The 14,454-nt window shown below is 39.1% G+C and overlaps 1 protein-coding gene across 4 annotated transcripts in view; it reads left to right on the plus strand.

The window, feature by feature from the left end:
• Nucleotides 1-14,454, plus strand: part of LOC143737934 (ATP-binding cassette sub-family C member 3-like) — a 138,869-nt gene that overhangs the window by 50,457 nt on the left and 73,958 nt on the right. For all 4 annotated transcript variants that reach the window (XR_013203779.1, XR_013203780.1, XM_077229737.1 and 1 more), the window contains exon 9: nucleotides 11,967-12,144. Coding sequence is in view for 2 of the 4 variants with exons in the window: in XM_077229737.1 (XP_077085852.1) it covers nucleotides 11,967-12,144 (178 nt within the window). In the remaining 2 variants the exon portion in view is untranslated. The remainder of the gene's footprint in view (nucleotides 1-11,966; nucleotides 12,145-14,454) is intronic.

The following is a 14,454-nucleotide window of genomic DNA, read 5'->3' on the forward strand; positions in this document are numbered from 1 at the left end:
TGGAAACTAAATGTGTGGCGTGTGAAAAGTGTCGTTTGCGGAAGTCTCACGCTGAATGTGTGAGAGCTGTCAGCCCTGTCTTTAATGCAATATAGGGATCCATAATAAAGATGTTGAACATTTACTAGCTTCATATGTCGTTCCAAACCTGTATGACATTCTTTAAAGCAAGCGGTGTAATTGGAGACAGTCTGATAACGCCAGACACAATAGCTGTTCCCTTTCAGTCGATAACGTCGGACGTAGTCGACGCGACTGAAATGGGATCACGCTAGGGAGCCTATCATCTTCGAGTACTATTGAACGAGCCAATGTAATTGGCGTGCGTGATTCGCATCACACACTCCGCCCCCGCGGCGCGGGTATAAATACGGAAGTGGATGCACGCACTAGTTGCCTTTCGCTTCGGAGCCGATCGTTTGATGTCTCTGAGAGTGCTGTTGTCTACAACGAGCGAGTGTGTCGGTGTTCTTCAGGAAGACTCTCCCAGTGCTGGTGTTCTACAGCGCGAGTGCAGCGGTGATCGCGAGCTTTGAGCTCTCAACTGCTGTTTTAACAGCAACAAATTTCTAAATGTTTGTGTGTGTTGATGGCTGGTTAGAGGGCGGAAAAGTGAGTGCTTCACTGTTTCAGTTCTCTGTTCAGTGTTGCCGCGGTCATTTCCCTGTGTGCTCCGGCACTGGTGACGGTCCTATTTTCTGAAAGAGCAACACGGGTGCGTTTGCGTCTTTTTCAAGATGTCATTCCGCCCGTGCGTTTCTGGGTGCGGTCGTTCCCTGTCTCTCTCTGATGGTCACAACTGTTGTGTCACGTGTTTGGCTTACAGCACGCTGAGACAGCTTTTGTGGACAGCTCATGTTTTCACTGTGGGAACATGACTGTCGCAGTGTTGAGGGCGAGACTCGCCTTCGTTCGCGGAGAGCGAGTCCCCATTACCATGCCCCACCCTCGGGTGCTGTATGGGATGGGTGACCGGAGGATAGTGTTGGATGTCCCGCCCGGTAACCATTCCCTGTGGGCTCCTCACTCCTCCCTTCCACTGCAACCACTGGAGCCTCCTGTGTTGTCTGCTGGTCCATCTGTAATGGGTGGGCCAGCGGTTTCACTCGGGGCTCCCCTGGAGGACAGGACGCCGATTGCAGCATCAGAGGGTGAGCTGACTTCTGGAGATGATGACTCGGCTGCATTGTCTCCCTCCGGGAGTTCAATGTTGCCCGAGCCGGATCCAGAATTATCAGCTATGCTGAAACGGGCCGCCGAGGCTGCCGGGCTCGAGTGGAACCTCCACCGTGTCCCGTTCAGTCTCGGTTGGAATCTGGAGTTTGGTATCTTGGGGCGGGCCGCGCTGGTTCTCAGCTCGCCGCCCCAGTGCCTTTCTTTCCCGAAATGCATGGAGAGCTTATCAGGTGGTGAACAGCATCTTTCTCTGCCAGAAACTGCCTGAATAGCTTTTCCCCCTCATTACCCTTGATGGAGGAACGGTGAAGGGTTGCGAGGTGTCCCTCCGTTGGAGCGGTCTGTCGACACAGGTGCACCTGTGTCCGGCGGCCGCTGCCTTTTGGGGGGATCCTCGTCTCCCCCCTAAGGCCTGTGAGTTTCGTCCGTTCCGACGGGCAGAGCTTACAAAGCCTGTGGGCAAGCCCCTTCCTCTTGCGTGCCATGGCGTTGCTGCAGGCTAGGGCACCCATGGCATGCACGAGGGTAATCCAGACCGTGCGCTCATAGGTGAGCACCGCACTGCATCCGACCTCACCCTCCGGGGTACGGGTGTCGTGGCGTGCGTGATCGGTCTGGCGATGTCCACCTTGGTGGTCCAGTAGCGCCTTCGTTGGCTCAGCCTGGTTGGTATGGCGGATGCGGACAAGGTTCGGTTCCTGGTCTCCCCAATTTCCCAGGTTGGGCTGGTCGGCGACGCGGTGGAGAACTGCATCAAACAGTTCTCTGCCGCTCAAGCGCAGACGGAGGTCATCCGGCACATCCTGCCCCGGTGGCCAGCTGCTGCCTCCACCCGCCGCCGGTGGCAGCTCCTCCGCCTGCTCGTCGCCGTGGGCGTTCTCCGGCCGCCGCTCCTGCTGGCCCTCCGCAGCAGCCTCCACCCAGGCCTCAGCAGGGAGCCGGCCGCAGTAGAGACGCCCAGCCCGCTCCAGGCGCTGCCAAGCCAGGTGGCAAGCGACAGCGAAAGCATTCCGGAGCGGGCCGCCCAGGAATGGATGAGATGCTCTTGGAGTGGCACGATCACTCCCTCCCCCCGGGTGAGGGCCGGGTGGAGCCTTTGTTTGTGTGTGTGTCTGTTCCGCCGCTGGCTCCCTAAAAAAAAAAAAAAAAAAAAAAGCGGAGCAAGCGGTACCCACACTTCAAAGAGAGAGCAATTTCATCTGTTCCTGGGTCCCAAGAGGGCCAGTCTGGCGTGTGTGACCCTGTATAGCCTTACACCCCTCAGCTCCCCCTTGGTCGCCAGCAGGCAGCTTGGTGCGTTCGAGGACCCGGTCATCCGCCTTCTCACGCGCCCCCTGCCGCTTGTGGAGACAGGTAAGTGTTGCACAGCACACTAACACCACTCTCTCTACTTTGCTGCCCCACCTCAGGCTCGGCTACCCCGCTCAAGTCAGTGATAGTCATCACATTAGGTGTTGAGCAGACGTGCTCCTGAAAATTCAGTGATATTCATCACACCGAGTGTTGAGCAGTGCTCCTGACTTGTGCGTGCTTATCTTATCCTGCTGGCGAAGGATTTGATATAGCCGCTCCTCCAGCCGGCACGAAGGCCAGTTGTAAACTCGTTCTTCGTGCTACTAGGTGGTGGGTCGTGACCATCTTGGCCCAAGATTGGTCTGCAGCTTTGACCTGAAAGACATGTGCTTCAGATCTCTACCTCCCGCACCGCAGGCCATCCTGTGTGTTGCGTCTAAGGGTGGAGTATCAGTACAGTGTCCTTCCCCTCGAGTGCTCCAGAGCCCGTTGGGTCTTCAGGTCAACTGGAAGAGAGTAATCTCGCCCACGGGCTGAGTATCTCTTTTCTAGTTTTGGAGAGGTACTCGGTCCAACATGTCTCTCCAATGAGAATGTGTTCAGCTGGTGTTGAAGTGAGAAAGGGTCCCACTGAAAGAACTTTCAGAGGCTCCTGGGGTATATGGTAGTCGTAGCCTTTGGCTCCCTCCATATGTGACCGCTTCAGCGCTAGCTTCACGATCGAGTCCCGAGGTGACCGTGGCAGAGCAGCTCACCCTGTGTGACTATAGTTCATCCCGGTCTGCTGCCAAACCCTCTTCAACAGAGCGGCCATGTACAAAGGGCGTGTTTTAACGGGGGCCTGGGCGACCCCCGACTACACGGGCATTTGTGCCTCGAGTTGTTAGACATTGCGACCGTTGCGCAAGCTTCCCTTGCATGTCACAAACTCACCCGTCACCTCCTCCTTGGAGTCAGACGCTTCTGAGGGCGCCTTATTCCACTCCTCCCGCTTACTCAATCGTGCCGCCATCGAGCCTCACGACAGTTATAGCCAGGGCAAGTGGAGACTCCATCCCCTGGGTCCGGCTGGGTCATGACCATTCCGGGGCCGCTCAGTTGCCCCCCCGGTTTTATTTTTCCGCCAGTGTTTGGGTAAACCGAGCGGACTACCCTTGGACAAACACTGGGACTCAGCGGCCCCAGGGGCCCGCAGAAATGCGTTTAACCCCAGTGAGCCTTCTAAAAGTGACTGCGACTCATGGTCGCCTTGTGCCTGCAAGTCAGTGAAATCATCACTCTTCATGTTGAGCAGATTTGCTCCTGAAACTCAGTGAAGTTCATCGCACTCTGGTGTTGAGCAGCAATGCTCCTGTAGCTCAGTGAGTCCATCACAGGTAGCTCAGTGAATTCATCACACGCAGTGCTGAGCAGAAATGCTCCTGGTGCTCAGTGAAGTTCCTCGCACTCAAGAGTTGAGCAGAAATGCTCCTGAAGCTCAGTGAGTTTATCACACTCAGGTGTTGAGCAGTAATGCTCCTGAAGCTCAGTGAACTTGTCACACTCAAGTGCTGAGCAGAAATGCTCCTGTCGCTCAGTGAGGTTCTTCGTACTCAAGTGTTGAGCAGAAATGCTCCTGAAGCTCGGTGAGTTTATCACACGCAGGTGTTGAGCAGGAATGCTCCTGAAGCTCAGTGAACTTGTCACACCCAAGTGCTGAGCAGAAAATGCTCCTGAAGCCCAGTGATCTTCACATGTTGTGTTGAGCAATGCTCCTGTCTTTTGCGCCCGTCACTTGCACCTACGTGCAATGTCAGGAGAGGAACAGGTCTTCATAGTTGCCCCTCATTGGCCCAACTAGACCTGGTTCCCTTCAACAGCCTTCCTGACTTCCCCTGGATTCGGGGACGGGGCACGATGGCACACGCGTTCTTCCCCCGGAGATTCCGGGCGGTCTTACATCCGAACGCGGAGGTTCAGGTGGCTATCACAAGAACATGTGTTAGTTACCATCACTTCTGCGAGCACCCCCTAGAATTGGGTAGCGTGCTTACGCCTTTAGAAGTGGAACCTAGTCGTTGAGTGCGTCTTCTCCCCTGAGGAGATCCTGAAAGCTTTCGATCACTTCAGTGCTCTCTTTCCTGCAAAATGGGTTGCAGTAGGCTGTTTTCCTAAATCACCCTCAAAATGATGTTGCCTCGGTGTTTAAACGACGCTCATCGTGTTGCAGAAGTATGCAGAAGCACGTTCTGATCGTCAGGTTCCTGAGGAGCAAGGTCTTGTAAATCCTTGTGTCCCTCTTTATCCTCTTGGGCCTTGTCCCTGGTGCGACTGCACTGCAGAGACCGCCCCTGAGCCACTGCAGGTAGTGAGTTAAAAATTCTGTTATATCAGTTCTCCTGCTCGCGTGGTCTCTACTAGAGGGTAGGGACTTGCTCGCTTTCGGTCAACGTATTGTGCCTGGAGTCTGGGCCGGCTAACTCTCACAAGCTGAGACCCCGGCTCGGATTGTGCCCAAGGTTCCTACCTCTCCCGTAATAGGAGCAGGTGGTGAGCCTGCAAGCGCTGCCCTGGAGGAGGCAGATCCAGCCCTGGCTTCTCTGTCCGATTCGCTTGGACGTGTACAGAATGCAAGTCATAGACCTCAGACCAGCTCTTCAAATATCTGTTGGAATTCAGCAGAGAGGGGAGGCTGTTTCCATGCAAAGTTGCACTTAGTGCTTGCCTTCATTTCGGCAAAGATCCGAGATGCAACATGTCCACTTAGGTGTTGAGCTCCTCTATGATGAGTGTAAAGTGCTCCGCCTGGGCGTTGACGATATACTTTGCTAAACAGATTCTAGAGTTGGGGGCTGGACGACACCTAGTTGAACCGCTGCTTCCCGTGGGCTCCCTTCTCATGAAGCCAGTTTCACCGTGAGCCCGGTTCAAGTGTCGGCTTGCTGCGCCATTCCCCTCCTATGGACTGGATGCGTGCGCCTTTCTACTCCAGTTGAGTTCCCTTAAAATTGAACCCTGTTGAGTTCCTCCACACCCCTCCGACGTCGGACGTGCGGAACGTCTGGTGTTAGGCCTACCACTCGTAAGCAGTGTGGAACCTGTGTTAGGCTGGGTCCATATGTTGCGGTCCCTTCGGTGACCCCATATGTGTATTCTTCCACGATACGGCTCCCTGCGGTGAGCCCGTGTCTTCCCTCGGCAGAGTCTCTCTGCCGTCACTGTCCGGTGTGTCTCCCCCCGTCTTAGGCTGGAGCCACCCCAGTGACATTCCATATGTTAGACTGCCCGGTTTCCGCCCAGTTCATATGTGTATTCTCCACATTTCCTCCCTCGGGTTGGATGTGGCTTCCGCAGCGTCCCTTCCTTCCAACGTACGGGGAACGCTTTCCCAGTGGTCCTGTAGGAACAGCAGTGACTTCCCTGGCCTAAGCCCTGTCCTTCCCCGCCTTAAGTTTGCGGGGGCATCAGGAGGCTTTGGTTTAGGCACTGGAAGGTGGCAGCGTTAGTGGCGTGTTCAATGGTTGATCCCATTTCAGTCGCGTCGACTACGTCCGACGTTATCGACTGAAAGGGAACGTCCTGGTTGCGTATGCAACCCACCGTTCCCTGAAGGAGGGAACGGAGGACGTAGTCCCCTTGCCACTACCGCTGGACCACCGCTGACCCCGGGTTACTCTCGGCTCCTCAGCGAAAAGCAACTAGTGCGTGCATCCACTTCCGTATTTATACCCGCGCCGCGGGGGCGGAGTGTGTGATGCGAATCACGCACGCCAATTACATTGGCTCGTTCAATAGTACTCGAAGATGATAGGCTCCCTAGCGTGATCCCATTTCAGTCGCGTCGACTACGTCCTCCGTTCCCTCCTTCAGGGAACGGTGGGTTGCATACGCAACCAGGACGTTCTGTTCCTTTAACATTTACCTAGATATGGGTTTTATTACACACATGGATTTGTTTTGTTTATTTATAACAGGCAGAACAAACACGAAACGCGCTGATTAGCTGATTAGCTGGAAGGAGGTGTAAAATTAATCTAGTTTCCCATAGAACCCTGTAAAATTGTTTGCATGCTGTTTTGCTTTCGCCACGTATGCTTTTCACACTCTCTGCACATGGTTTACAATGCAAACGCAATGCAAATATGTTTCTCTACAGTGTTTTTTGCCATTTTGAATCATACACTACAAGTAATAATTTGTTTTTTAAACAAGTCTCTCATGCTCGCCATTGCTAAATTTATTTGATCAAAAATACAGTCAAAACAGTGAAATAAAGCAACAAACATTGGTAATAATTATAAATGTTTCTTGAGCATCAAATCATCATATTATAGTGATTTCTGAAGGATCATGTGACACTGAAGACTGGAGTAATGATGCTGAAAATTCAGCTTTGATCACAGGAATAAATTACACTTTACTATATATTCACATAGAAAACAGCTGATTTACATTCTAATAATATTTCACAATTTTTATTGTATTTTTGATCAAATAAATTCAGTTTTGATCACAGGAATAAATTACACTTTACTATATATTCACATAGAAAACAGCTGATTTACATTCTAATAATATTTCACAATTTTTATTGTATTTTTGATCAAATAAATTCAGTTTTGATCACAGGAATAAATTACTCTTTACTATATATTCACATAGAAAACATGTTTTAAGTTCTAATAATATTTCACAATTTTTATTGTATTTTTGATCAAATAAATGCAGCTTTGATCACAGGAATAAATTACACTTTACTATATATTCACATAGAAAACAGCTGTTTTAAATACTAATAATATTTCAAAATTTTTACTGTATTTTTGATCAAATAAATTCACATTTGATCACAGTAATAAATTACACTTTACTATATATTCACATAGAAAACATGTTTTAAATTCTAATAATATTTCACAATTTTTATTGTATTTTTGATCAAATAAATTCACCTTTGATCACATTAATAAATTACTCTTTACTATATATTCACATAGAAAACATGTTTTAAATTCTAATAATATTTTATAAAATTTTACTGTATTTTTGATCAAATAAATTCAGCTTTGATCACAGGAATAAATTACACTTTACTATATATTCACATAGAAAACAGCTGTTTTAAATACTAATAATATTTCAAAATTTTTACTGTATTTTTGATCAAATAAATTCACATTTGATCACAGTAATAAATTACACTTTACTATATATTCACATAGAAAACATGTTTTAAATTCTAATAATATTTCACAATTTTTATTGTATTTTTGATCAAATAAATTCACCTTTGATCACATTAATAAATTACTCTTTACTATATATTCACATAGAAAACATGTTTTAAGTTCTAATAATATTTCACAATTTTTATTGTATTTTTGATCAAATAAATTCACCTTTGATCACATTAATAAATTACTCTTTACTATATATTCACATAGAAAACATGTTTTAAGTTCTAATAATATTTCACAATTTTTATTGTATTTTTGATCAAATAAATTCAGTTTTGATCACAGTAATAAATTACACTTTACTATATATTCACATAGAAAACATGTTTTAAATTCTAATAATATTTCACAATTTTTATTGTATTTTTGATCAAATAAATTCAGTTTTGATCACAGTAATAAATTACACTACTATATATTCACATAGAAAACATGTTTTAAATTCTAATAATATTTCACAATTTTTATTGTATTTTTGATCAAATAAATTCAGTTTTGATCACAGTAATAAATTACTCTTTACTATATATTCACATAGAAAACATGTTTTAAATTCTAATAATATTTCACAATTTTTATTGTATTTTTGATCAAATAAATTCATTTTTGATCACAGTAATAAATTACTCTTTACTATATATTCACATAGAAAACATGTTTTAAGTTCTAATAATATTTCACAATTTTTATTGTATTTTTGATCAAATAAATTCAGTTTTGATCACAGTAATAAATTACACTTTACTATATATTCACATAGAAAACATGTTTTAAATTCTAATAATATTTCACAATTTTTATTGTATTTTTGATCAAATAAATTCAGTTTTGATCACAGTAATAAATTACACTTTACTATATATTCACATAGAAAACATGTTTTAAGTTCTAATAATATTTCACAATTTTTATTGTATTTTTGATCAAATAAATTCACCTTTGATCACATTAATAAATTACTCTTTACTATATATTCACATAGAAAACATGTTTTAAGTTCTAATAATATTTCACAATTTTTATTGTATTTTTGATCAAATACATGCAGCTTTGATCACAGTAATAAATTACTCTTTACTATATATTCACATAGAAAACATGTTTTAAGTTCTAATAATATTTCACAATTTTTACTGTATTTTTGATCAAATAAATTCAGTTTTGATCACAGTAATAAATTACACTTTACTATATATTCACATAGAAAACATGTTTTAAATTCTAATAATATTTCACAATTTTTATTGTATTTTTGATCAAATAAATTCAGTTTTGATCACAGTAATAAATTACTCTTTACTATATATTCACATAGAAAACATGTTTTAAATTCTAATAATATGTCACAGTTTTTATTGTATTTTTGATCAAATAAATTCAGCTTTGATCACAGTAATAAATTACTCTTTACTATATATTCACATAGAAAACATGTTTTAAGTTCTAATAATATTTCACAATTTTTATTGTATTTTTGATCAAATAAATTCAGTTTTGATCACAGTAATAAATTACTCTTTACTATATATTCACATAGAAAACATGTTTTAAGTTCTAATAATATTTCACAATTTTTATTGTATTTTTGATCAAATAAATTCAGTTTTGATCACAGTAATAAATTACACTTTACTATATATTCACATAGAAAACATGTTTTAAATTCTAATAATATTTCACAATTTTTATTGTATTTTTGATCAAATAAATTCAGTTTTGATCACAGTAATAAATTACACTTTACTATATATTCACATAGAAAACATGTTTTAAGTTCTAATAATATTTCACAATTTTTATTGTATTTTTGATCAAATAAATTCACCTTTGATCACATTAATAAATTACTCTTTACTATATATTCACATAGAAAACATGTTTTAAGTTCTAATAATATTTCACAATTTTTATTGTATTTTTGATCAAATACATGCAGCTTTGATTACAGTAATAAATTACTCTTTACTATATATTCACATAGAAAACATGTTTTAAGTTCTAATAATATTTCACAATTTTTACTGTATTTTTGATCAAATAAATTCAGTTTTGATCACAGTAATAAATTACACTTTACTATATATTCACATAGAAAACATGTTTTAAATTCTAATAATATTTCACAATTTTTATTGTATTTTTGATCAAATAAATTCAGTTTTGATCACAGTAATAAATTACTCTTTACTATATATTCACATAGAAAACATGTTTTAAATTCTAATAATATGTCACAGTTTTTATTGTATTTTTGATCAAATAAATTCAGCTTTGATCACAGTAATAAATTACTCTTTACTATATATTCACATAGAAAACATGTTTTAAGTTCTAATAATATTTCACAATTTTTATTGTATTTTTGATCAAATAAATTCAGTTTTGATCACAGTAATAAATTACTCTTTACTATATATTCACATAGAAAACATGTTTTAAATTCTAATAATATTTCACAATTTTTATTGTATTTTTGATCAAATAAATTCAGCTTTGATCACATTAATAAATTACTCTTTACTATATATTCACATAGAAATCATGTTTTAAGTTCTAATAATATTTCACAATTTTTATTGTATTTTTGATCAAATAAATGCAGCTTTGATCACAGTAATAAATTACACTACTATATATTCACATAGAAAACATGTTTTAAGTTCTAATAATATTTCACAATTTTTATTGTATTTTTGATCAAATAAATTCACCTTTGATCACATTAATAAATTACTCTTTACTATATATTCACATAGAAAACATGTTTTAAGTTCTAATAATATTTCACAATTTTTATTGTATTTTTGATCAAATAAATTCAGTTTTGATCACAGTAATAAATTACTCTTTACTATATATTCACATAGAAAACATGTTTTAAATTCTAATAATATTTCACAATTTTTATTGTATTTTTGATCAAATAAATTCACCTTTGATCACATTAATAAATTACTCTTTACTATATATTCACATAGAAATCATGTTTTAAGTTCTAATAATATTTCACAATTTTTATTGTATTTTTGATCAAATACATGCAGTTTTGATCACAGGAATAAATTACACTTTACTATATATTCACATAGAAAACATGTTTTAAGTTCTAATAATATTTCACAATTTTTACTGTATTTTTGATCAAATAAATTCAGTTTTGATCACAGTAATAAATTACACTTTACTATATATTCACATAGAAAACATGTTTTAAATTCTAATAATATTTCACAATTTTTATTGTATTTTTGATCAAATAAATTCAGTTTTGATCACAGTAATAAATTACTCTTTACTATATATTCACATAGAAAACATGTTTTAAATTCTAATAATATGTCACAGTTTTTATTGTATTTTTGATCAAATAAATTCAGCTTTGATCACAGTAATAAATTACTCTTTACTATATATTCACATAGAAAACATGTTTTAAGTTCTAATAATATTTCACAATTTTTATTGTATTTTTGATCAAATAAATTCAGTTTTGATCACTGTAATAAATTACTCTTTACTATATATTCACATAGAAAACATGTTTTAAATTCTAATAATATTTCACAATTTTTATTGTATTTTTGATCAAATAAATTCAGCTTTGATCACAGTAATAAATTACTCATTACTATATATTCACATAAAAAACATGTTTTAAGTTCTAATAATATTTCACAATTTTTATTGTATTTTGATCAAATAAATTCAGCTTTGATCACAGTAATAAATTACTCTTTACTATATATTCACATAGAAAACATGTTTTAAATTCTAATAATATGTCACAGTTTTTACTGTATTTTTGATCAAATAAATTCAGTTTTGATCACAGTAATAAATTACACTTTACTATATATTCACATAGAAAACATGTTTTAAATTCTAATAATATTTCACAATTTTTATTGTATTTTTGATCAAATAAATTCAGCTTTGATCACAGTAATAAATAACACTACTATATATTCACATAGAAAACATGTTTTAAATTCTAATAATATGTCACAGTTTTTACTGTATTTTTGATCAAATAAATTCAGCTTTGATCACAGGAATAAATTACACGTTACTATATATTCACACAAAAAAACAGCTGTTTTACATTCTAATAATATTTCACAATTTCTACTGTATTTTGCAACCTTGGTGAGCAGAAGAGACTTAATCATTCCAAACTTTTGACTGTTTGTGTAAATATGCTTCATGGAAACCACATTGCATGAAACGAACAATCCAATCCACAGAGGTGTGGTTTTAACATGATTCTCCTTTCACTGTCAGGATGTTGATTGACTTCACCAAAAACGAGCACGCGCCGCTGTGGTGGGGTTACGCGCTGGCTTTCCTGATGTTCGGCACTTCCCTCTTACAGACGCTCATCTTGCATCAGCACTTTCAGTACTGCTTTGTCACGGGCATGAGGCTTCGCTCTGGGATCATCGGAGCCATCTACAGGAAGGTATGTACTAGCGGCTCTGTGCAAAAAAATCAGTTGTATGTAGAAAACATCATTTTTTGTGTGTGTTTTGTGAACATTAAAGTCCCCCTGTACTCAATCACTTTATCCCTTAAAACTCATCTTTGATCACCAACATTACATTACATACATAATTCTTCATGCCTTAAAGGATTAGTTCACCTCAAAATGAAAATTTCCTGATAATTTACTCACCCCAATGCCATCCAAGATGTTCATGTTTTCATTCTTTCTTCAGTGGAAGAGAAATTATTTTTTTGAGGAAAACATTTCAGGATTTTTCTCCACACAATGGACTTTACTGGTCACCAACATGTTGAAGTCCAAATCAATGCAGTTTCAAAGGGCTTTAAAGGTCTCTGCGCAACCCCAGCTGAGGAATAGTGTCTTATTTAGCGAAACTATCTAAAAAATAAAAATTGATATACTTTTTAACCACAATAGTTGGTCTTGTGCTGGTCTGCGACGCGCTCGGCATTACGTCATCACGTTGGAAAGGTCAAGTGGAAGTACCGCCCCATTGTTTTAAACATCCAGGCTACGCACGCGAAAGGACGATTTTAAACGTTGGTCCACTCGTTGACGATCACACGTTGATCTGATTGGTTACAAGGTACTTTGTGACGTCTGAAACACTAGCGATCTCAAAGCGTGTTTTTGAGACTGTCTTTGGTTCACCGCAGTTTTAAGGAGGAAATACTCAGCAATGCTGTCGACTTATGAATTTACACACGGTTTGTTTTAAAGCATATTAAAAACACCACAAGCTTTATTTTCACCACAGGGGGACTTTAATGTAATTCTAGTTTGTCATCCTGCAAATGTTTACTGAACTTAAGTAGTAACATTTAAAAAAACGTTAGGCGAACATCCAACTTAAACATTCCATGAAGAATGTATAAATAACGTGTTTGCGCTGACGCTTTGAGAACATTATTGAAAACCAGATAACTTTGAACAACGTTTGTTCAGAACAGAAAGCTCTCAGAACGCTCCCTGTAAGCTGGTTTTCTTTGCATTTCTTTCTTCTGTGTAACACAATATCTCAAACGTCTCAGTGTTTTTTGTCCACACAATGGGCTCCTTGTTCTTAAATAACGAAATGCATTCTGCACATGCAAATATAGGTTCGGAATGACATGAGTAAATAATGACAAAGGGTGAACTAAGCTTTTAAGCTAGTTTTAGGTGGTTAAATAATGAGGAAGCACTTTATTTTGACCGTTCATAGTACTAGAAACTGCAGCTCTCAAAACTCAGATTACCTTTCCATGGTGTACTATTACAGGTTTGTCCGTTTATTATGATAAATGTAGTACGGTATGTCAGGGAAGTGCCTTAAGCCCCTAGTAGATACTGTAGATACTGATAATTGAGCTTATATTAACAGTAACTTGCACTTGAATGTGTTATTCCTGTTATGAATATTTTGCTTTGACTGGCAGAAACAAGAGTTACATTTACAATATAAACATTAAACCTCCTAAAAGATATGCACAACTGTGTTTAATTTAAAATGCCAGCATGACGCCAGCATGAGATTGCATTTATAGAAGTTCAAGTCTCGCAGTTACTGCGATGTGGCCTCTGCTCTACAGCTCTAATGGGTAAAAGCGAGAGAATAGCACCGGGATTTCAGTTGCCTTAGGTGTGGTAGGTGTGACGGCATGTTCACACACATCTTTGCACTTTAACCTAGAGCTGCTTTATACTTACATGTGCTTCACTTGTGTTTTTTTTTTTTTTTCACATTTAAGTACATCTGTCCGTCACCAGCAATATTTCTTGAATTGAAAAAGCAAATAATGTGCTTTGTAATGGGATATTGCATTAGAAAAGGCTTTGAGATGCATCAGCAGGCGTCACTACATTGATATATACATATTCACATTGATAAATACCGTGTTCATGTAGCATGGAGTGTAAGGGAACGTACTCAGAACGCTCTGGAAAGGTTCATGAACAAACATTCTTTCAGTAACGTTAATTGAACGTTCGATTTGATTCTTTAATAATGTTCTCAAAATGTTAGCACAAAAATGCCTTTCATTCATTGTTCTTGGAATGTTTTTCTGAAGCATTTCAGTTGGATGTTAGTCTAACGTTTTTTAAATGTACTACTTTTTTTGGAATGTTCAGAGAACATTCAAATATAACGTTCCCGTAATTTTTATAAAGTGATGAAATGGAATCTTCATTTTAAAGTCTCCCTGTAATTAATCATTTTATCCCTTGAAACACATCTTTGATCACCAAAATGACATATTTAAAAGTTTTTTCTTTCTTCATGCC

The sequence above is a fragment of the Siphateles boraxobius genome, unplaced genomic scaffold, assembly GCF_051911475.1.
Source record: "Siphateles boraxobius isolate OS27281-9 unplaced genomic scaffold, OSU_SipBor_1 131, whole genome shotgun sequence".
Classification (NCBI taxonomy): Eukaryota; Metazoa; Chordata; class Actinopteri; order Cypriniformes; family Leuciscidae; genus Siphateles; species Siphateles boraxobius.